We start from the raw sequence: 23,349 nt of genomic DNA, 5'->3' as shown, positions 1-23,349 counted from the left end.
TAAGAAGACATGATGCCAATACATATAAGGGATTACAATAGCAAAACAAACAAGTTACCACCTAATAACTTACCTAACACCACTAATTTGCCTAGTAACTTGGTAAACTTGTTTAAATACATAAACAGCTACCTAAACTTGTCATTCATCACTTAGTTACATCAAAATGCAGCTACCAACTAAGTTTGATCCTAACTAAATACAAAACATTCATTTAAAGAAACTAAATGAGTAGCTTCAGCTTGCTGCACCAATTTGCTGTTGAAGCACGTTCCCTGCATGGTCACCTTTGCTGCTGCATGGGAGCTGACTTCAACACTCCTCCTCAGCTTCTATGCAGCAGACTCCTAGTTCCCTCTTTAGGCTTAGAAATCTTGATACACCAAGAGACTTTGTGAAGATATCAGCAATCTGATTTTCAGAGCTGCAATGAATCAGCTCAATTTCTCGAGCTTGTTCCATCTCCCTTATCACATGCAGTTTAATATCGAAGTGTTTTGTCCTACCATGGAAGACAGGATTTTTGGCAATAGCAACTGCTGACTTGTTGTCACAATGTATCACAGTTGCTTCATTCTGCTGTAGGTTTAAATCACTCAAAATTTTTCTCAGCCACACAGCTTGATTAACAGCATTAGCAGCTGCTACATACTCAGCTTCAGCTGTTGACTGAGCCACCATTGTTTGTTTTCTTGAGCTCCAACAAATCATTGCAGAGCCAAGTGTAAAAGCATAGCCAGAGGTGCTCTTCATGTCATCTTTTGAACCAGCCCAATCGCTGTTTGTATAGCCAATCAATTTCAACTCCTTGACCCTTTTGAAACATATACCATGGTTCAAGGTACCTTTGATATACCTCAGAACCCTTTTTCCTGCTTTGTAATGCTGCAGATTACAGCAATGCATGAATCGTGACAGCATGCTCACAGCAAATAGAATATCAGGTCTTGTTGCTGTCAAATACAACAAACAGCCAATAAGGCTTCTATAATCTGTTTCACAGACAGATTCATGTTCCTCTTGGCTCGATAGCTTCATGCCAATAGCCATTGGTGTGCTCATTGGTTTACAATTCTCCATTGAGAATTTAGCCAGCACTTTCAAGGCAAATGTCTTTTGTTTCAAGAGGATTCCTCCTTCTACTTGATTGACTTCCATTCCTAGGAAATATGTCATCAATCCCAGGTCTGACATCTCAAACATTTCCTTCATTTTTGTTTTGAAGTCAGCCAACATGAACTTGTCTCCTCTAGTCACTAGAAGATCATCAACATACAGTGACACAATAAGCTGTGTTTCAGCTCCATTCCTCTTAACATAGAGTGTTGGCTCACTAGCGCTCCTTTCAAATCCCAAACTGACCAGGTATGAGTCAATTCGAGCATACCAGGCTCGAGGGGCCTGTTTTAGGCCATACAAGGCCTTTCTTAGCCTATACACCAAATGTTCCTTACCAGGCACTATAAAACCTGGGGGTTGCTCGATGTATATCTCCTCTTCTAAGAATCCATTGAGGAATGCAGACTTGACATCCATTTGGTGGATTGTCCACTGGTTCTGAGCAGCAACTGCAATCAGCAATCTGATTGTATCGAGTCTGGCTACTGGAACAAATGTTTCCAAGTAGTCCAGACCATACCTTTGACTGAAGCCCTTCACAACTAGCCTGGCCTTTAGCTTGTTTAAACTTCCATCTGCATTGTGCTTCACTCGATAGACCCATTTTACACCAATGGTCTTTCTGTTGGCAGGCTTTTTAACCAACTCCCATGTCTGGTTCTTCACAATCATGTTGATTTCATCAACCATAGCCTGTTTCCAACCTTCATCTGCTTCAGCTTCTTCAAAACTACTAGGTTCTGCTATAGCAGCTTGTGCTCTTTCATAAATCTCATCTAGGGGTCTTGTGCCTCTCACTGGCGCATCATCAACATCCATTTCAGGACCAAGGTGCTCGAGTTCAGCTTGATTAGGCACCAGGTCTTCTGAAGCAGCTTCTGGTTTACTCTTTTCCCAATTCCAGCAAGCCTTCTCATCGAAGATGACATCTCTGCTCACTTGGACTTTGTTTGTCAAAGGATCCAGCACCCTGTAGCCCTTCTTGACTGAGCTATAGCCTATAAGAACACCTGGTTGAGCTCTTTCAGAGAGCTTGTCTCTGTTTGCTGTTGGTATTTGTGCATAACACAGGCAACCAAACACTTTCAGATGTGCCAATGAAGGCTTGAAACCGAACCAAGCCTCAAAAGGTGTCTTGGATGCAAGAGCTTTGGTAGGAAGCCTATTTTGAAGGTAGACAGCAGTGTTTACTGCCTCAGCTCACATGGTCTTGGGTAGTTTCTTCTCAAACAGCAGGCACCTGGCCATATCCATCAAGCTTCTGTTCTTTCTTTCTGATACCCCATTCTGCTGAGGTGTGTAGACATTTGAAAGCTGGTGATTGATACCAGCATCATTGCAAATGGCTTGAAACTGAGCTGAAGTGTACTCAGTGCCATTGTCTGACCTTATCGATTTCAGCTTGCAACCTGTTTCTGTCTCTACTACAGTTTTAAACTTCACAAACACTTGAGCTACCTCAGACTTGTGTTTTAAGAAGAAAATCCAGCAAAACCTTGTAAAATCATCAATGAAGAGGATGAAATACCTATTTTTGCTGAGTGATTCAGTCCTCATCGGGCCACATACATCAGAGTGCACCAGCTGCAGTCTTTCAAAAGCTCTCCAAGCTGAATTTTTAGGAAATGGCAGTCTTGCCTGTTTCCCCATTTGGCAAACTTCACACACATCATCATGCTTTACTGAGCTGGTAAAGTTTTCTGCCAAGCCCTCTTTGGCCATTCGAGCCAGTGATCTGAAGTTGGCATGTCCGAGCCTTTGATGCCAAAGCTTGGAATCATCAACAGAAGTTGTGTATGCTGACTTTGAGTCATTTGGCCAGTGCACCTCAAAGCATTTGTCAGTCATTGTGACTTTCATAAGGCTTGATCCACTTGGATCAGCAATCTGGCACTGTTTGTCCTTGAACACAACAGAATAGCCTTTCTCGAGCAATTGAGCTATGCTGAGAAGGTTTCTGTCAATCTCAGGCACCAAAAGCACATTTGGAATAATCTTGTTGCCTGTAGGAGTACTTATCAGCACCTCTCCTCTTCCTTCAGCCCTTATGAACTGACCATTTCCAACCTTGACCTTGGTTTTGTAACTTCTATCCAAGGTTTTAAACAAGGAGGCATCTGGTGACATGTGGTTAGTGCAACCACTGTCCAATAACCAACCTTTTGAGCATTTCTTCTCAGCAGCTAAGCAAGACACAGCAAAGACCTGCTCTTCTTGGTCATTACTGTCCTCAAGTACTCGAGCTTCAACCTTTGGTTGTTGAAATTGGCTCTGCCTTGGCTTGGTTCTATTTTTGCAAACCCTTTCAACATGGCCTTTCTTCTTGCAGTATTGGCATACTGCATCTGGCCTGAACCAGCATCTGCCTTCTGGATGACCTGGCCTTTTGCAATGTCTGCAGGGCTGGTCATTGCTCCTTGCAGCATCAGGCTTAGGTCTGCTTTTCCAAGGCTTTTTTTCTTTTGGAGCATTGATGCTCGAGGCTTCTCTGGCCTTGGCATTGAATGCACCTTCCTGGTTGTCTTCAGTTCTGCTAGCTCTCCTTTGTTTCTGAGCATAGAAGGTGTTGATTAGCTCAGTCAAAGAGATGGTAGCAAGGTCTCTTGAGTCCTCTAGAGAGGATATCTTGGCCTCATATCTCTCAGGCAAAGTGGAGAGGACTTTCTCCACTATCCTTGCCTCATCAAAGTGCTCACCAAGGAGCCTTATACTGTTAACCACCGCCATGATTCTGTTTGCATACTGCTTCACTGTTTCTTCTTCCTTCATCTTCAGGTTCTCGAAATCCCTTCTCAAATTCAACAGCTGCTGTTGCCTTGTTCTTTCAGTGCCTTGAAACTCCTCCTTAAGCTTATCCCAGGCCTGTTTTGGAGTCTCACAGGCCATGATTCTGGTGAAGATGACATCTGACACACAGTTCTGGATGCAGGACATGGCTTTGTGCCTTTTGGTCCTCTCATCAGCATGTTGCCTGATCTGAGCTACTGTGGGATTAGCCCTCAGTGGTGCTGGCTCAGCATCTGTGTTGACAACTTCCCACAGATCGAAAGCCTGTAGGTAAGTCTTCATCTTGACCAGCCATATGTGAAAGCCTTCTCCATTGAAGACTGGTGGGGCTGCTGGTGAAAATCCTGAAGAAGCCATCAGGTTCCTTGGTTTGAAGCAACAGGTCCACTAAGACAAGGGCTCTAGATACCAATTGTTGGTGCAAGAGGCAGCAGCAAGCTGATTTCAACTTTGCTTAAACAACAAGTCTCGAGGCTTGCAGCAGAAACAATCAAGGAAGAAAAAAAACTTACAATGGAAAACAGAAAAGAAAGAGAGAGATTTGAATGAAAATGAGCTGAATTTTCATTAACATTTTAAGAAGACATGATGCCAATACATATAAGGGATTACAAGAGCAAAACAAACAAGTTACCACCTAATAACTTACCTAACACCACTAATTTGCCTAGTAACTTGGTAAACTTGTTTAAATACATAAACAGCTACCTAAACTTGTCATTCATCACTTAGTTACATCAAAATGCAGCTACCAACTAAGTTTGATCCTAACTAAATACAAAACATTCATTTAAAGAAACTAAATGAATAGCTTCAGCTTGCTGCACCAATTTGCTGTTGAAGCACGTTCCCTGCATGGTCACCTTTGCTGCTGCATGGGAGCTGACTTCAACAGCTTGAAAGTGTAATAATGAAGGTTTTAGAAGACTAATTAGTAAACAACTACCTACCGGTAAACTGAAATTTTATTGCATTAAAGAACCTACTACAACACTATAATTACTAATTAAGGCTTTGCTCATTTCATAAGGATATCGAAATATGACATGAATAATATTGTAAGCAAGTCCTTGAGACATAGAAAAAACCTTCCTCTGACATTAACAATTAAAAAATTTCTTGAACTAACAGGACGAAGAGGGAAAAAGAAAATTACATTCAATATAATGTCATTAAGGTTGCAGGAAAATGTGAAGAGCATCAAATAGTAAGTAGTAGATGAGAAGAGAAAGGAAACAGGGCTAAAGAGCTACTGGCTAATGCAATGGAAGGTTCAACAACAGCAATGGCCTTGCTGCAATTTTCTACCTTCAGCTGACAAATGAACATAATGGAATGGATCTTTGATTTGCCATTACTTTAATGGCCATTAAAACACAAGGTAGAAGTGAACTTTATTAACCGCCTGTAAAAACCCAACAATTGTTAAGTGAGAAAAGAGACCTTCCCTTACAGTTTATGCAATCTAAAAAGTTGTGTAGTAAATCATTATGATGATTAAGGATATGATGTAACCCTTACCACCCTATTTAATGCACAAATGCACATAATTTATGCTTCTTTCTTTTTTTCTTTTTTGCTTTGGGGTTTCATTTCTGTGAAAAGAAGGATTTTTCATATTGCAAGCTGCCATTTGCATTATTTGGGTAATGGAAGCTGCTTTTGATAATACAGCTTTGAAGGGAATACCTGAAGCTCTCAAACTTTTAACCTGAAACAGCAATATGCATTTTGCTTTAGTCAGTGGAAAACAAACAAATAAATGCTGTTTTAGCAGCAAGATCGGCTTTTTGGCTCTTTTGTAATGAAAACAAAAGGAACCCATAGCTGCAAAAGCACAGCAAATATAGCTAGCACCTCTTCTCTGGCGAATGCTTTATGATGAACTTATCAGAATCATCAGAAAACCAATCATCAAATAGGTTATAACCTCATGCCTATTCCCTAAACATTGGTTCTTGAATTTTATGATTGAAAATGGAAAATGAATCTTCTGAGTTAAAATGTATGATATTAATGATGATACATATTGTTCCAAATCTTCATGTTTCTTGTATGATATCTATTAGTCCATTATTTTTAGTTTATTAATATGGGTTTTCTTTTTCATTTTTTTTGCATGGGAATAAATTGTAAAATATGGTACGTTAAATTAATATTTTTATTTTTTTTAAAATATGATTTTTGAGAAGAAGAGTGAATTTTCTTTGCTTATAAAATAGGGGCCCGTAGCCTGTTTCATTCTTAATTACTTAGTCCAAAGTGAAGTAAAGGAGCTTGCTTGTCCCTTTTATCCTCTCTCTAGAGCCCACTTTTGGTATAAGAGTAAGCAAACAGGGGAAACATCTGTGGAGATATGGACATGAAAGGGGAAGTTTTGAAATCAAGATTCAAGAGGGTATGTGTGTTTTGTGGGAGCAGTACTGGCAAGAGGAAATGTTACAGAGATGCTGCTGTTGAATTAGCCCAAGAATTGGTATACACTTAAAACATTAAAGCATAGCCCTTTTCTCTTTTGATCACTTTGTTGTTGTTCTTTACTTGTTTTGTTAATGTTAGTTTAATGGGGTTTTGGGTTGTTTTTGAAAGGTGGCAAGAAAATTGGACCTTGTTTATGGAGGAGGGAGTACTGGGTTAATGGGTTTGGTTTCACAAGCTGTTCACCATGGTGGAGGCAATGTTCTTGGGTACACTCACCACTCTAGTGCTCATTTAATGTTTTTTTCTTTTTCTGGGTATTATGTGATTTCAATGCATGGACCGTCAAATTTTTTTTATGTTTGTTGTTAACAGGATCATTCCTAGAACTCTAATGAGTAAAGAGGTGCAAATCAGATACTTTTGTTTTCATTTTTTTAACCATTCTTTTTAAATATTTAATCTTTAGCTTTCCAATGATGTTTTGAGAATGTCTCATTGGGTTGTGGAGCCGTAGATAAGTGGTGAAACTATTGGGGAAGTAAGGGCAGTAGCTGACATGCACCAAAGAAAGGCAGAAATGGCCAATCACTCTGATTGTTTCATTGCCCTACCAGGTCCCCCATTTCACTCTTAAATATTATTAAAAGCAAATTCTGTCCCAAAACATGCCCACATAGTGCTAGTTTTGCTTTCTTGTTTCATTTCAGGTGGCTATGGAACTTTAGAGGAGTTATTAGAAGTCATAACTTGGGCTCAGTTGGGAATCCATGACAAACCTGTAAGAAAAACTTTGCTTTTTTATTTTTTTAAAAAGGAACATACTTTTCAAGGTTATGTCTTTAAAAAGTTGAAACCTTTTTTGGGTATCCAACAGGTAGGTTTGCTTAATGTTGATGGCTATTATAACTACTTACTTACTTTCATCGACAAAGCCGTGGATGATGGCTTTATCAAACCTTCCCAACGCCATATCTTTGTCTCTGCACCAAATTCTAAAGAACTGGTTCAAAAGCTTGAGGTGAGTTATTCATATATAGAAATAGACAATATGGAGGTTTAAAAAAGCAATCTTTACTACATTGGTGACATGTTTTATTGTGTCTTGTTTTGTTTGTAAAAAGATGACAGTGTTTTTTGTTTTTGATTAGGAGTATGTGCCTGTCCATGGAGTCATTGCTAAAGCAAGTTGGGAAGCTGAACAGCTGGCTTTCACTGCTACTACTACTACTTTACAGACTGAGATCACTCTATAAAGGAGAGACATGAAAATGGAATAACATGGAAAAGAAGCAAAAAAAAAGGGTGTTTTAGGCTCTTAGTCTTAGCTTTTTACTTTGATTTTTGGGTCATTATATATATATACCAACCATGCCATTAACAATATGGTAAGGTTTGATTAATGACAAGAGATAAAGAAAGTTGACAGAAGTGGTCTTGTTTTGGTATTAAAAGAGGTAACTCATTTTCTTGGGCATTTAAGTTGTATTTTGGTTATCTATGGTGATGTAAAATATCATATATATAGAAAGAATAGGTATGCTTGCATTACTTTTGATGAAAGTTTTACATATTTTGTTCTTAGTTCGGTTGGGATCTGAATTTCAGACTACAATACTACCATTGCTACATTCTCCAGCTCATTTGCAGGGACAGTGGTATTTTTGAACTATAGCCGCTGATTATGATGTAATTGCTAAACTAGACTTTGACTAGTTCAAGTGGTAAGGTGAAATCACTAGCCATTTTGCCCTGATATTGATGTGTTATTTGCATTATATGATATTAATAAGAGTTTTGTTAGCCTTTGGGGATTGGGGGGACTTTTGCTTGAACATAAATGGAAAGCTTCATATATTATCTTATGATGTGATAGTTTCTACCATGTACATGCATTTCAATGAACAGCTTCAAGAAATCAGTCATTCATCCCTTGGAACTCATTTATTTGATGATTTTTGAGTTCTGAATAAATGGTTAAAAAAATTGTAACTTAAAAATGAGAATTAGTTGTAAATTTAACCAAGTATAATAACATCATTTCATGGCTGCCTGGTCCTACTCCTATAGCAAGGAACAATATAGTACAAAGGTATACGGCCATTGGTTGCCTAGAAGAAGCATGTTATCATCAGGTTCAGGTCATGGGGCCGGAGAATCTGACAACTGTTGCCGACCGGCTTTTAGTTTTGTTTTTTTGTTCTCAGTTTCTGTCTGCTTTTGTGCTGCTCCGGTCCTTCCCTACGCAAAGGCATAACGGTGGTGTGGTGGCCGCCAGCTGCTGCTCATCAACATGAACCACCTCTTTGATTTTGTATTACTAGTGAAACACAACCCAGAATATTTAATTTCTCTCAAGTTTGAGATATTTATTGTCATGTGTCTCATGTTTATATTTTTATATTTATTAAGTGTATTATTATGCATTTTTAATAGTTTTTATTAAGTTTTAACATTAGTGTTTATTCCAAGAATTTAGTCCTTAAAAGTCTAATCATAATTGAAATATTTCATTAAACTAGATTATATTGCAATTAAAAAACAAATTGTACAAATGGTCAACGTTACACATGTAGAAGATCAAAAAAACAAATAAAAATGTTAATATGATCTTATAAATCCTTTTTAATTACTTTATAATCTAATTTAATGAAATTCCACTGATAACATTAAACTTAAATTATTAAAATTCAAATACTAAAGTAATTAAATCTTTTAAATTAAAAAAAAAAGATTAAAAGAGTGCCAGAACTAATAGCGCAAATACACCTATATTAAAATTCATTAAAATCAAACCATAGTTTTTTAATTTTCATTAATATTTTAAAGAGAGAAATAAATTTATAAGTTGTATTAGAATAAAAGTGTTATGGATATATATTAAGAGTTATATAGTTTTTTGTCTTTTCTGTTAAAAATAGATAAGTTAAACGACTAACTTTTAATAATAAAAATAAATAGAATTTTTAAAATTAAATTAATTTTTTATCTAAAATAAAAAGATAAAATGCAATCCTATACCTTGACCCGATCAATTCAGTCATAAACAACTCAACTTCCAAGTCGAAAGCATTCTTCAAAACCACGAAATTTCTTTATTTGTTTCCTAATTAAACCGATCTATAAAGACAAAAATGTTTTTTTTCTTTAAATTTAATTATAAAAGAACATATTTTCAACGTTATAAGTCAAGTCTTTGCCAGAAGATATTAGAAAACAAAAATGAAAAGAAAAACAGAAGTCAAGTCTTTGCCAGTTTCCTGAAAGATGTTATCATTTAGAAAATAATATCCTGGAACATGCATACAACTTTCCAGAGAATTTAGTTATTATGACCAATTCAAGATTCTGGCTTGAATCTGCATCAATCTTAGCTCATTTGTTTTAAAAATCAAATTATGTGGCACAAAGTTACTTGGAAAAGAAAAACCCCTACCGCTCTTGAATTTCCAAGTAAAGAATGTCCAAACAAATTATGAATTTAATCTTTAAATTTTTGTTTGATCATTTTTAATATCTATATTTTTTAAATTGGTCAATTTTTAATTTTTTCATTTTTCAAAATTTAAAATTTTAGTCCTCGTCCAAACAATAATAGTTAAGTTCGTTTGGTTAAATCCAATTACTAGTCTTGTACCTATATTCTCTAATTGGATCATTCTAAATTTCTACACTTTTTCAAATTTTAAAATTTCAGTATGGACCTAAATGCCTGTCATTAATCCATTAACAGAAATTTTAGTGAGAAATATATAAAAATAATAAGTTGATATAGTATTATTACACATATGATAATATCTAAATGGTGCATCAGATTTTATTTAATAAATTTAACTGTTATTGTTTGGTGATAACTGAAATTTTAAAATTTGAAAAATAAGTGATTAAATAAAAGTAAGTGAAGCTTAGCTGAAGCAAGAAGCCAGAAAATGAAGTGGGTGTATACTCACTCAGTCATTGGCCAGTTATCTAAAAGCGTGTGGGTTCCATTGAAAGACCATACTCTTTTTCTTGCAAATTATTTTCGAACACAAGATCAAGGACTTGCTTTTGTTGATGACTTGGTCTTTAGAGTGTTCACTGTCCAAACATTTATAAACCCAGCAATGCTTATCTACCATCCTTACAAAATATCAATCTCCCAAGGCTCAGGCTTTTGCATGCACATACAAATATAGCTTTGATTCAAGCTGACAGTAAGCAAGACAAGTGTTTAGTGACACTAAAGCTAACCACAATGAGCTACCAATCAAACCCAGAGGTTGAACTTCCTGGCTTTAGATTCCACCCAACGGAGGAAGAATTGCTAGAATTTTACCTTAGAAACATCGTTTATGGCAAGATGTTGAGTTATGATGTAATTGGATTTCTCAACATCTATCACCATGATCCTTGGGACCTGCCTGGTATATATATATATGATTTTTCATTTGCTGGATTAATAGTGATTATTTATGTGAGTTGTTGATTGATAATGTTTTGATAGGGTTGTCAAAGGTTGGAGAGAGAGAATGGTATTTTTTTGTGCCAATAGACAGGAAACATGGGAAAGGAGGGAGGCCTAACAGGACTACTAAAAATGGGTTCTGGAAAGCCACCGGTTCTGATCGGAAAATTGTGAGCTTATCGGATCAGAAAAAGATGATTGGCTTCAAAAAGACACTTGTTTTCTATAAAGGGAGAGCTCAACGAGGATGCAAGACTGATTGGGTTACGAATGAGTATCGTCTCCCTGATGCTACTTTGCCCAAGGTATATATATGCACAATTTCTTCAAGTTAGAAAAATCACCCACCCTTCACCCAATTAACAAAATGAAAATTTATTAAAATTAGCTGACTAAAATGAAAACACCTAGTTTGCAAATTTTCTATTTTCATGGTCTGATTTATATCTGCGTGGTTGGTGTTTACAGGACATAGTGATGTGCAAAGTATATAGGAAAGCAACATCCTTGAAAGTGTTGGAGCAAAGGGCAGCAATGGAGGAAGAGTTGAAGAACACATCTCTTCCTTCATCATCTTCATTCTCATCCATGGACACCATCTCTTTCTGCACACCAAAACAAGATTTGGTGGTCTTCAAGAAAGAAGAAGACGAGGAAGCAATGGTGAAAGAGAAAAGATCAGATGGAATAGCAAAGGAACAGAAGAAAATTTCTTCTGCATCTTTGCAATTAACATTAGGCAATGAAAAATAGCCCTTGGTTCCAAAATCTTACACCCTACGTTGCCAATATCCTCAACTTTTAAATCTAATGTTGTACATAAGCTTGTATTAGGTCCCTCTTACTCAAGTTTTGTCAATGAGGGTTTTTTTTTTTCATAAATCTCTCATCATGAAAATTTAGACTCAAGTTAAAAGTACTTAGGAGTTCTCTCTATTATAGTAACTAAATTAAATTAGTCCTTTCTATTATTAAATATATCAATCTAGTTCCTATACTATTAAAAAATTAAATAAGTTCAAATTATAACTGAGTTGACATTTAATTTATTAAAAATATCTTGAAAATTAATTTTTTTCAACTGCAGTTCAATTCTGAACAAAATATTTTATTTACAAAATTATAAAAACTTTAAAAATATTATTTTTTACACAATAAATAATATTGTTTAAACAATAAATATTAAATCTATTCTAATTTAGCCTTATTATTATTTAATAGTATAGAAATTATATTAATTTATTTAATAATAAAAGGATTAATTTAATCAAATCCTTATAATAAAGGACCTATCAAATATTTTCACCCTTATACCATGGATAATGATGCTAAGACAGTCAACATGCACAAATAAGCCTATGAATGCAAAAATAAGCACCAAAAATTCTCTGTGAAGATGATTAAAATCTATCCCCAGAAGTAAGAAAAGAAAGGAAATTTGTGGGAAAAAAGACCATGAAATTTTTATTTAAGATAAATATACATTTTGATACCTGAAACTTAACTTTAAAGTTTAATTTGGTACCTAAAGTTTATCTTGGCCTAATTAGGTAATTGAACTTAATTTCTTGATTCAAAAAGGTATTTGAACTTAGCTTTTTAGTCTGAATTAGTAGCTATGATAAATGACTTACTTGACCAATTTGGACTATGGAACCAAGTTCAAGTACTAATTTGAAGAAAAAAAACAAGTTTAGATACTAATTTGATAAAAAAAAACCTTTGGTACCAATTTGAGCATTGAGGTCAAGTTTAGGTATCAAAATGTGTATATACCCTTTTATTCATGTCAGTACTTGAGAGCAGTGATCCAAGCTTTGATTAAAAAAAAAAAAACCATTGTTGAAAGGAGAGGTGTTAAATATGGTTTCCATTTGTTTCGGATTCTTTCAATGCCTTGCATATATGTTGAAGATAGAGAAAAAGGCCTGCGATATGCCACAAAGGTGGTTGTGTGAAGGGAACACTTAACACTGTAAAACGTGTTTGATTTTTATACAAAATACTGAATCTTTCATGTTAATAGTATGGGATTTGTCTGCTTTGATCCAAAATCTCAAAATCTGTGGTGTTGGCCATCGCTGATAATTTTTCTTGAGATTTGTTTCTGCAACTGCACGAGTGGCTTTGACTGAGAACAATGCAAGCCAGCTTGGGCTGTCTCCTCCTGCTGCCACGCATCTTTCTCAATTGGCAGTAGTTTTTACCATTTTTATGACTGAAATTTTAATTTGAAAACAGGTTACTTTGGTACTAAAATTACAGCCCGAGAAAAGAAAATTGAAGAAATCAGATTCCTAAACAACATCAAAATCTTTAAAAAATTCTATATCAAGGAAAATTTGTACATTCATTCATATACAAGGATTTGATTTTGAGGGCATTGTTTGATCTAGTGATTAAGGATATTAAGAAGGGTGACTCCGGTTTTAATCAAATCTCTGTGCAAGCATTCCAGTTATTGTTCAACATCTTCAAAGCTCAACTCCAGTTTTCCCAATTCGGTTTGTAGATTCTGGTTACTATGTTTCTCTGCTTTATGATCAAGCAACACGTCAATGCATCATCTACTTTCTCGAATTCGTTTCGATCCACATGTTTCGACCGTATCAGATTAGAAACCAAACTCCACATGCCAACCTTTGACTGTGTCTTGAATCCTGTTATGTACAATAGCAGAGATTTGAGTGTTGTGAGAACGACTTGTTGGATCTGTCTCGACATGTCTGCCGTGGCCATGGTGTTGTCGTTGCCGGCTTTGTTGTACGAGGTGGAACAGCTACGTTTAGTGTTTAAATCTTTTGAGACTTTGTGAATCAACTTGTTTGATTTCTTCCTGGAAGCCAAGTAGTGACTGATCTCCTTTGTGAGCTCGAATTCGTTGGCTTTTCTTCTTCGAAACATCGATCGGAGTCCTCGAATGTGTTCTTTGGATTGCAACAACACATCCTTAGCAATGCCGCATACGTCCAGTAGCAAAACAAGTCCGTCAAGCAAGTCATCAGCCCATTTTTCATTACATCCTCAGAGTAAAGCTTGTTGTGTCTGTGACAATAACAATAACTCGTCGAAAATTTCGAGCAGATCTCGAACACCACCGAGTTTGGTGCTGATTTCGGACATTGACAGAGAGACAATTTCAACAGGCTTTAACCTGAAAAGAAGCTCTTGTATTTGAAGAATTTTGGGGTTTGATCGAGAAGGCAAGCTGATAGACCGAGCATGTGAAGTAGCCATTATTGGGTTCAAAGCTGTAATGGCCGTCTTTGCCATATGGATATTATATATATCAGGTGAGGTATGAGGAATCTTCATTTCTCATCAAACACCGAATAATTTTTCTGGATTTGGGGTTTAAATGCAATATCTGCATTGTAGATGCAATGTCTCCTTACAACTCACGACACATTTATTTTGAAGTTAAAAAGATTGGACATGAAATTATGTGCACGAATGGCTTGTCTTGTTCTGCAATAAAAGACAAAACTTGTTAGTATTATAGGATTATGATTTGAACGTGCAGATTAAATTGTACTATTTTGGCTTAACTACCAAAGATTTGGCAACGGGTGAAAGCTGCCAAATTGAGTTAATCTGGATCTATATTGTATTGCTCCCGACAAACCAACCTGCAGCCCATTTCATCATCTTTTCTATTCGAATTAAACATGTGAACCTCGTTCACGTTTTATCAGTGTTTTAATGATAATTTGGACCGAATTAATTAACTACACCTTGATTTTGATAAAGTCTATCTATTCATCAATTTTTTTTTATATAATTATGATTTGAATTCATGTTATTTCTAAAAAATATGAATATTCAATAGAATAAGTTACAACTTAGGATAATTTTGTCCTCAGTGTTAATAAATTACACTACCAACAAATTTAAGAACCATTAGAAACAAATATAAATTTTATACTCTTTACATTTCTAATTGACTTGCTTAAAAGTGCATTAATTCAAAAATAAAAAAAAAACAATTCAATGATATTACAATATCGTTATTGTTACAACATTGAAGAGAACCTAAATTTAAGCAGGTTAAAAATGCATACTGGGTTGGGTTAGAACAGGGCTGTATTAAATAAAACTCTAAAAAGGGTATTATAGTAATAATCTAAGAGATAACAGATAAAACGGATCCACGAGCAGCGTCCGTGCATGCCTCAGTTTCATGTTCCATTCGAGTCACCTTCTGTGGCTTTGGCTTTTACCTCCATATCTTTTCCTAGGGATTCCAATTCTTTTTTTTCTGTTTATGTTCAATTAAAATTCTTTCTGATTTTGAATCATGGATTAACGATGATTATCAGTTGACTTTTAACTTCTTTTTCCCGGAAAGTGGGAATTCAGTTATACCGATTTACCGCCAAAAGTGTAGTCGCTAATCGCTGATGAAGATTACAGATTATCTATTGGGCTATTCGCCACCTATTTGGGCGACTTTGATAGCTGGAGTGTTTGTAGTCGTCACGCTTTCGCTTTCAATGTATCTTGTCCTCGAACATCTCTATTCTTACAAGAATCCTGAGGTAAGGTTTTCTTTTTAGACATTGTAGGCTCTTTCCCCATAATCTGTACTATTTTCTGACTTTGCTTGCGCTTTTGGACCGGCAGGAGCAAAAGTTTTTGATCGGAGTCATTCTTATGGTTCCTTTGTATGCTGTAGAATCGGTGAGTTCTTTGATCGGGTTTTTTGTTTACTTGTTTTTTCAGTTTATAGGGAGTTTTCAATCCGAAAACTTTTGCTAGTTGTTTTCATGTGGTTCAGATCGTGCAAATCCTAGTGTCTTGCACCATTTTGTAATGTGTTTGATAAAAATAAGTGTTTTTTGATACTCTAAGATTAAAATCATTACCATGCCTGGAGCTCAGATAAATTTCTTGTAACAATGCTCAAAGTTTTTGTCTATTATTGCTCAAAGTTCTGCCCTGTTGGGTGGAATTTGGTCTTTTGGCGATTATGGAATGTACAACTGTGAAATCACTAGCATAAATGTTTTACCTTTTTGTTGAAGATGCTTACTGTAGGAAATTTCTGTTCCTAGATTCCTGAATTTGGAATATCATACTTGACTTTTGAAAATTTGAAGCAAAAAGTTGGTGTTTGAGATTACTGAACATTCCTTAAGAAATTGTGTAAAATCATTGGCACAAATCCTTTATGTTGGTTTTTCACTTAATTTCAAGCGGTGTGTTTGGATGAAGTTTGACTTATATTCAGCTTAGGTTAAAATTTTGAGTTTGGTATGCCTTTAGTATGCGAAACTTTTATGGTATAGCTTTGGCAGAGTACTTCAACATGATATTTTGGCAACAGGTGTCTGATTCAATGGTATGTTATCTTCTATCTTGCTTACCCAATTACTTTTAACAGTTTATATCATTGGTGGATCAATCAATTAGTGTTGATTTTTCGATACTACGAGATTGCTACGAATCATTTGCCATGTATTGCTTTGAAAGATACCTTGTTGCTTGCTTGGGTATGTCCATTTCTAGAGCCTCAAAGTTCAACTAAAAATTTTATTTTGTAATTCTGGTTTACTGTTTCTGGAGTGCCATCTTATTTGTTTTTTATATAAATTCTTCTGATGTCTAATATACAATGCCCCTGATTCATTCTAGTTATATTCTAAAAGAGAATATGCTCTACTCTGTTGCTTTTACTCAAGCAAGGTCCAGGATGTAATTATTTGCAGGCCTTACCTTTAGCACTGATGAGAAAATCTAAAGGCTCAACAGTCCACATTCTTCACGGGGGCTGTAGGCTATTTCCAATAGCCTGCCAACTGGTAGTTTTATTGTAAAGTTATCTGGGGCTAAAAATATCATGCATTGAGCTATTGATGACATGACACCCATATGAAATAAACCACACAGACATGCACACACACTAAGGAAAAAGGTACTATACACAACATATATTTCCTTTAAGGGGTGCCAAAAAGTTCTGTCAAACTGAGTATATGTGCTAGTTTATGCATTTGATATTACAGACCTAAAATTCTAATGATAATTTCTATCAAAATATTTAGAAAATTAACACCTTTGCATAGCATGCATTTTTGGCTTATGGACTTTCAAAGGTCCATATAGCGTAAATGTCAAAGTGCAACACTAGTTTTTGAGGTTTGAAAACATAGGCTATTTGTTAAATTACTGATTTGGCAATTTTCTTCTCCCTTGCATTTTTTAACGGTCTTCATTTTTCAGAGTAAACCAACTGTTTATTTTTATGGCTAATGTTGAGAAAATTTCTGTTCTTTACTGCAATTCTGCTTTTAAGGTGGTGAAGATAGGACTATCGAATTCATGAAAAGATTAGGGCGTGCAAGTTCTAAAACTCCACTATTGGAACTTGATTATGAAAAGGGGACTATTAAGCACCCTTTTCCTATGAATTATATCCTTAGACCCTGGAAACTTGGTCAATGGTTTTACCAAGTTGTCAAGTTCGCCATTGTCCAATATGTAAGTGATTTTTAGCTTGAAAAAAATTAAGTATTACTTTTGTTTCTATTATTGTTCCCTGTTTTAACAAAGTTTTATGCTTTGGTGGCAGATGATAATCAAGTCATTAACTGCTCTTTTAGCAGTATTTCTTGAAGCTTTTGGTGTATATTGTGAAGGAGAATTCAAATGGGGATGTGGGTAAGATGATCTTAATGTTGCTTATAATAGCAAGGATTGTGTGAGTTATATAGAAAAAGTAATCATCAATGATTGTGATTCATATTGATGCCTCCTTTAGTGCTTCACCTGCTAAGTAACAAACCTCCTAAAATCAGAATATATGTTGTTGTTTTACTTGCGAGCACAAGTGTTTGTTGAAAATATTCAGGGACTTCGTTGTTTCATTTAAAGTTAACATTAAATACTGAAAACGGATTTTTGCAAATGGGCCCTCTTAAGAAAATTTTCATTATCTTGGCACTGTTTCCTGATTTTCAGGTATCCTTATATGGCAGTGGTTCTCAATTTCAGTCAATCATGGGCTTTATACTGTTTAATACAATTTTATGCTGTCACAAAAGATGAACTGGCGCGCATAAATCCGTTGGCCAAGTTTTTGACATTTAAATCTATAGTATTTTTAACTTGGTGGCAAGGTGTGGCAATTGCCCTTTTTTATGCTCTTGGTCTGTTCAGAAGTCCAATTGCTGAAGGCTTGCAGTTTAAGTCAAGTGTCCAAAACTTCATCATTTGTATAGAGGTAGTTGTCTTCAATCACCAACAAATTTCTTCTTGGTTGAACTCCTATTTATCTATGCCTATGTAAACTGGAATATTGCCCTTTTCGGTCATCTAAATAAAAAAGCTAAATTTTATGGGTCCTTTACTAATATGAAAGTTTGGAATGTTGTGATATTCCTCCAGTACAGATGGGCCTTGCTTCTATAGTTCACCTATATGTTTTCCCTTCCACACCTTATGAGTTAATGGGAGATCCCATTCCTGAAAGTGTTCCAATCCTTGGAGACTATGCATCGGTTGATTGCCCTCTGGATCCCGAAATGAAGGCCGGAAGTGGAATGACCATCAAAGAAAGTGTGAAAGACGTATTTATTGGTGGTGGTGAATATGTAAGTCTTCAGATTATACTGATAATCTTTGTTGTTGGTCCTCCATGATAGCATCTCTTCAGGAGTTCAAGTGGGTAGAATTGATTAAGTTGCTAATTAACATCCACCATCTATCGTTAAAAACTGAAAAGTGCAATCAATGATGCACATTCTTCCACTATGTTTGTTGGGGGCCTTTTTTATTGTATGCAGATAAATCTTTTTAAGACCACATTCTTTTACTTTTTCTTTAGTATGGTGACATTAGTATTGTTGAAAGAATCTACCTTTCCTGGTGCAGATCGTAAACGATGTAAAATTTACAGTAAACCAAGCAGTTGTGCCTGTTGAGAAGGGGATCACGAAGTTCAACAAGAAACTACATAAGATCTCTGAAAACATAAAGAGGCGTCGCAGACACAAAAGGAAGACAAGGGATGATAGTTGTATTCCAACAGCTGCACAGAGGGTAACTCGTGATATCGACGATCCACTCTTAGAAGGGAGCATGAGCGATAGTGGGATTGCAAGGAGAAAGAAACGGGATAGAATATCAGGATATAGCAGCGTGGAAAGTGTAGGAGAAATCAGCAGTGGTGATCAGAGCAGTCGATATCTGATTAGGGGCCATAGAAAGGTTAAAGTCGAGATGAAATATTAATTTGTGGGTGGCTACATCAATGAAAATAAGACATGCTGGTGTGAGAGATACAAAGAGACTTCTCCAGTACCAAGCTTGATTGACATTGACATGCTCAAGGGCATAAATGAAATCATTGCCCACAAGTTTTCATCGTATAATGGCTGTTTCTTTTCTTGTTATGAATATATATTTTGACACTCACATTGCAGTGTAAAAAGTATACATTTTTTGAAAAGAAAAAAGAACCAATTTATTTGTAATATGAAGCTTAGTTAAACATTTTATGATTGGTTATATATGCAAAACTGTGATTTTCAATGCAGGTAAATTTGATGCAGTATGCATCTCTGAATTCTCTCCTAATAAATGCTAAATGCTTAGATGATTTTATGCTATGGGATCTGTCTTTTATTCTGTATAAGCTCATCCTCAGCTATTATGGTGTTATAGGCATGTTAAGGCTACTTCTCAGTGGATACAATATCAGATTGTTTGATATTTTCAAGTACTATTTTGACTGTGAAGTCACCTCTCTTTTTCTTTTTTTATTTATTTCTTGCTGCAATTGCTAGCTTTTACAGCAGTTACTTGTGTTTCAGCTCAACCAACAGCAATCAACCCAGTAAGCGATTGTATCTATCTATTAAAATGGCTTTATGATTCATTGTTTTTTTGTTCACCATTTGGCTTTCTTGCAGGGCTACAGACCAGGGTGGTGTTACTACAGGTACATGATAAAAATGAGTACAATTTGTAGTTCTGAACTTTCTCTACAAAGGGCATGAAGAGTAGTTGCTCGAACAATCAATGGCTCTCTCGAACTTGCTTTAGGACCTTCCTCTATCTTTCATATTTTTACCCTTATTTTTCGTTTAGTTGCAGTTTCAGGAGCACCTGATACTGCTGGTCTGATGGTAAGCTCCATGTGGAAGAAATGTATGCCACACAATTATCACAACTCCAAGAAATGGGTTTCTATGACACAAGAGAATATAAGAGAACTACGTGTTACTGCTGGAAATGTCCATGCTGCGACTTGTGGGAAATTCCAGGCAGTAAGTCCTCAGAACTTGATGCTTTTGGATTTGATCTCATGTAGAGCACGTAAAAGATTAGTTCAGGATCATGCATACTTGCGCTCCTTTACGTACATACGCTTAGAATTATTGTTGTTTTTTTTTCCTTTTCAATTTTAACAGGTCTAGAGGATGCTTCTGGTCTGCTTTGTATTTTTGTTTCTCTTCACGTCTCAAATATATAAAACTGTAAATCTTGCTGCCATTGTGATTCTCGTTTTCTATTCCTGTTGAACAACACAACTTGCAGCTGTTTAAATGTGTGGCATTGATCACGTTTAACCAATAAGGTGTCGTGTTTGCTATATTATATTATTTTGGCATTAATAAGAAATATTGCATCTATGTCTTATTATTGATGAGTATAATAACAACGAATTATAATTTGTTCAAACTAGAATTAAACCATTGTTTAGCATATGAATGTCACCCGGAGCGACTCCGGGCCCTGATGACGATCCTTGTTGATACAGGTTAATGGTGCAGCACTGCTGCCATAAGAGCCAATGCGGTGTCAAACTAGGGTTCAAAAAAGATGAAATTTTGGTTGGAAGCTAAGTTTACGAGAAGATAGTAAAGCTGATGGTGCAACACTTGCTGTAGATTCAAGCCTGAAGTGCGCATAAGAGGTGCCATTGGAGAAAGGGCTCAGCCCCTGTTCAACAATTCAATGATTCATCTATCTTCTTCATATTATTCTCCAGCTTTTACCTCTCTGATTCGAGGGTGTTGAAAAATAGAAATACACATTTTCTAAAACTCAATTTTCTGTGCACATCAACACAATTTATAGTCAATATTTTTGCACTCAAACTTGTCATAACACTTGTGATCCTATTCCCAAGAGGGATGTATCCCAGGATCCAAATTTATTTAAATGCTTCCAAAGTAACACAAAAAAATTTTAACACTTGTCAAGTTTATGGAGCCAAATTGTCTGAAACAATCATTCAACAGCATGACATGATGCTACCGTTGTACAACTCTGGCCCTGGTTATTTCAGTTTTGTGAATAGCGATGGTGCAACCTACATTCCACCAAATTGATATCAGGACAAGTTACATAACAACATTAGCCAAACTGAGGCTCTAAGCAAATAAAGCTACTTACACATTTATCAACACAAGACCAATAGTCAAAATATTGACCAGTGCAATGCTTGTGCCCACTTTCATCACCTTGGATTCTCTTAACACATGCCTGCAGGAAAGCAGTAACTTATAAGTTGCTGCGCAATTATTCATCATAACAGGCAATGTTCCAAACAAGAATTATCAATTATTTAAGACAAGAAACAGAATTTCTCAATAGGACACCAGTCTAAATATAAAATTTAAGGATTCTAGAATTCATTAACAAGAAAAGATAAGTAAATGACCAGTTTAGTCAAACACTGGCATACCACTTTGAGAGTAAATATATATGCATGTGAGGCCTAGCATTTTTATCAAGGAATTTATGTTGTCAGATTTTACTTTAATATTGGATTTTAGTGAAATACAGAGTTAGGTCTGGTTCAAAAGAAGAAAACAACTTGCATTACAAAAAACTTCACATATATCCTCAATAAGCTTATTATTCCTTTAAATATTAGGATGACCAGTTCGTCAGCATCAAAGAAAATACGACTTTAGTCTCCAAACTAAAAATTGGGGTAGCACTTCTTCAAAAAAGTGACTAAAAATGCTAAGTGCTCCTCTAACAAACATACAATAACTAGTAAAACAGGAAATGAATCACTCAAAAGAAAGAGACAGGGAGATATTACTATATTAGAATTTTAGACAACTCAAAAAGACAATAAATCAGCAATCTTCAATGAATCCCATTAATATAAGTAGAAAAAACCACCCCAAGAGCATATACTTATATCAGCAATTATCAAAGTCATATAACTGAAAGAACGGTAAGAACATTCAGAAAATCTTGCTTCTAATTCATAAACAACCGGTTTATTACCAACCTCATATGAACGAAGCTGTTTCACACATTTAGGCTTGCAACCATCTTCAAGATATTTTTTCTGATCAACAGGTTCCTCGTCCGCCCTAAAATAATTATTTAAAGACAATTAAGTGAAATATAGACTTGGTACTGGAAGGCAGTCAATTAATCACTATATTTTACAGATCGAACAAAAAATAATCCAAGTAGGAACAAGCAATAAGAGAGATATTTATACATGAGAAAAAAGATAAACTTACATTGCAAATGAAGTAGAGAACTCAGCAAAATACAGAGCTTTGGAGATCAGCTAACTATCACACAAATAATTAGAGTCTACAAAATCTAAAGCTAAAACAAAATCTAAAGCTGAAGGTTAGCAATCAAGTAAATTCTCAAAAAAAAAACTGAAAAATGAAATATTGAAATATTGAAATTAAAAAAAAAAGAGATAAAGTTTCTGGTTTTGAATAAAAACAAGGAAAAGATGAAATCTACTAAACCCTAAAACCCTAGATTTACAGATCAAGAAAAACAATTGAATGAAGAATTCATTATCAGTTATTATTAAAAATATATTACTATTCCTTATGGAATATGATATCACCTTCACATAATATATTTGACCAAAAAAGAAAAGAAAAGAAAAGAAAAGAAAAAGAGTACCTTGAGACAGGAAGACGAGATCTCGGCTATGGCGATTGGCGAATCCTTACTTGCGGAAAACGCATAGTATAAGAGTGAGCTTAAAGTGCGCACAACTGCCGCCAGAATTTATGGGCTTACCTCTATTTTTGGATCCAATTTTATGGGCTTTCCTAAGCTTATGGCCCTTCGTACTAGTGTGCAATTGGGCTGAAAACTAACCTTTTAAAAGTCGTCCGGCACCGTTTTCGGGAAAAGGGCAAAAGGGAACGTGTTTATATAATAAGAGTTAATTGTACTAGACATCCTCAAACTATAACCCTCCTTTTAAATTGGTCTCCAAACTTCAAAACATTTTAATTACATCCTCAAACTATCAAGTAAATCTCAAAATCAATACTTTTATAACATCCATTTTTCTTTAAAATTTCTATTTAAAATTATGTCACGTAAGATCTGATATCTCATTTAAGGGTTAAATTATAGATTAGCTTTACTATTTTAACTTTTTATCAATACTATTTTCATATATGAATAAATTTAATATTATCTTATTTGAGCGAAAATGTTGTTAGTTAATTATAATAATTATTCCTTGAAATGAATAGTTGTGGCTTTCCTTTGATTAGACTTAAATATAAATTCGTTTCCGTTCTGATTAATATTATATTTGACTTTTTAAAGTATTAAATTGATTG

The 23,349-nt window shown here is 35.3% G+C and overlaps 4 protein-coding genes across 6 annotated transcripts; 3 read left to right on the top strand and 1 right to left on the bottom strand.

Moving 5' to 3' along the window:
• The first annotated feature begins 6,141 nt into the window (after positions 1-6,141).
• On the top strand, positions 6,142-7,875 carry LOC107928828 (cytokinin riboside 5'-monophosphate phosphoribohydrolase LOG5). Its single transcript, XM_016860106.2, has 7 exons — positions 6,142-6,382; positions 6,496-6,593; positions 6,700-6,730; positions 6,842-6,941; positions 7,035-7,105; positions 7,202-7,345; positions 7,476-7,875. The coding sequence occupies exons 1-7, from the start codon at positions 6,263-6,265 to the stop codon at positions 7,578-7,580; spliced, it is 669 nt and encodes a 222-aa protein (XP_016715595.1). The 5' UTR covers positions 6,142-6,262; the 3' UTR covers positions 7,581-7,875.
• A 2,578-nt stretch (positions 7,876-10,453) lies between these two features.
• LOC107928827 (putative NAC domain-containing protein 94) lies at positions 10,454-11,683 on the top strand. The gene is made up of 3 exons (NM_001327292.2): positions 10,454-10,730; positions 10,811-11,076; positions 11,240-11,683. Exons 1-3 carry the CDS (start codon positions 10,562-10,564, stop codon positions 11,522-11,524), a joined length of 720 nt encoding a protein of 239 aa, NP_001314221.2. The 5' UTR covers positions 10,454-10,561; the 3' UTR covers positions 11,525-11,683.
• A 3,250-nt stretch (positions 11,684-14,933) lies between these two features.
• On the top strand, positions 14,934-20,868 carry LOC107928946 (protein LAZ1). Of its 2 annotated transcripts, XM_041086586.1 has the most exons (9): positions 14,936-15,309; positions 15,395-15,451; positions 16,155-16,263; positions 17,067-17,251; positions 17,343-17,431; positions 17,732-17,993; positions 18,163-18,363; positions 18,644-20,040; positions 20,535-20,868. In XM_041086586.1, exons 1-8 carry the CDS (start codon positions 15,172-15,174, stop codon positions 19,001-19,003), a joined length of 1,401 nt encoding a protein of 466 aa, XP_040942520.1. In that variant the 5' UTR covers positions 14,936-15,171; the 3' UTR covers positions 19,004-20,040; positions 20,535-20,868. The 2 variants fall into 2 exon arrangements, with proteins under 2 accessions (XP_040942521.1, XP_040942520.1); XM_041086587.1 differs by lacking the exons at positions 18,644-20,040; positions 20,535-20,868 and having other exon boundaries at positions 14,934-15,309; positions 18,158-18,363.
• A 7-nt stretch (positions 20,869-20,875) lies between these two features.
• On the bottom strand, positions 20,876-22,777 carry LOC107928948 (cytochrome b-c1 complex subunit 6-1, mitochondrial). 2 transcript variants are annotated; one of them, XM_016860257.2, is made up of 5 exons: positions 22,673-22,777; positions 22,267-22,320; positions 22,026-22,110; positions 21,173-21,262; positions 20,876-21,089 (listed from the first exon to the last, which is right to left on the bottom strand). In XM_016860257.2, coding segments are annotated over exons 2-5 (210 nt in total). In that variant the 5' UTR covers positions 22,269-22,320; positions 22,673-22,777; the 3' UTR covers positions 20,876-21,056. The 2 variants fall into 2 exon arrangements, with proteins under 2 accessions (XP_016715746.1, XP_016715747.1); XM_016860258.2 differs by having other exon boundaries at positions 22,267-22,316; positions 22,673-22,764.
• Between the last annotated feature and the right edge of the window lie 572 nt (positions 22,778-23,349).

The sequence above is a fragment of the Gossypium hirsutum genome, chromosome D01, assembly GCF_007990345.1.
Source record: "Gossypium hirsutum isolate 1008001.06 chromosome D01, Gossypium_hirsutum_v2.1, whole genome shotgun sequence".
Lineage (NCBI taxonomy): Eukaryota > Viridiplantae > Streptophyta > Magnoliopsida > Malvales > Malvaceae > Gossypium > Gossypium hirsutum.
This window is presented reverse-complemented; position numbering and strand designations above follow the sequence as displayed.

Bases quoted from the DNA above. Each gene is read 5' to 3' on its own strand.
- LOC107928828 (XM_016860106.2), top strand. From the start codon at position 6,263: ATGGACATGAAAGGGGAAGTTTTGAAATCAAGATTCAAGAGGGTATGT. The intron at 6,383-6,495 runs GTATACACTTAA...TGTTTTTGAAAG, and splicing joins TTGAATTAGCCCAAGAATTG to GTGGCAAGAAAATTGGACCT. The intron at 7,106-7,201 runs GTAAGAAAAACT...GGTATCCAACAG, and splicing joins TGGGAATCCATGACAAACCT to GTAGGTTTGCTTAATGTTGA.
- LOC107928827 (NM_001327292.2), top strand. From the start codon at position 10,562: ATGAGCTACCAATCAAACCCAGAGGTTGAACTTCCTGGCTTTAGATTC. The intron at 10,731-10,810 runs GTATATATATAT...ATGTTTTGATAG, and splicing joins TGATCCTTGGGACCTGCCTG to GGTTGTCAAAGGTTGGAGAG. The intron at 11,077-11,239 runs GTATATATATGC...TGGTGTTTACAG, and splicing joins CTGATGCTACTTTGCCCAAG to GACATAGTGATGTGCAAAGT.
- LOC107928948 (XM_016860257.2), bottom strand. The intron at 21,263-22,025 runs GTTGGTAATAAA...GCTTTCCTGCAG, and splicing joins AACAGCTTCGTTCATATGAG to GCATGTGTTAAGAGAATCCA. The intron at 21,090-21,172 runs GTAAGTAGCTTT...GGTGGAATGTAG, and splicing joins GGTCTTGTGTTGATAAATGT to GTTGCACCATCGCTATTCAC.
- LOC107928946 (XM_041086586.1), top strand. From the start codon at position 15,172: ATGAAGATTACAGATTATCTATTGGGCTATTCGCCACCTATTTGGGCG. The intron at 15,452-16,154 runs GTGAGTTCTTTG...TACTTTTAACAG, and splicing joins CTTTGTATGCTGTAGAATCG to TTTATATCATTGGTGGATCA. The intron at 17,994-18,162 runs GTAGTTGTCTTC...CCTCCAGTACAG, and splicing joins ACTTCATCATTTGTATAGAG to ATGGGCCTTGCTTCTATAGT.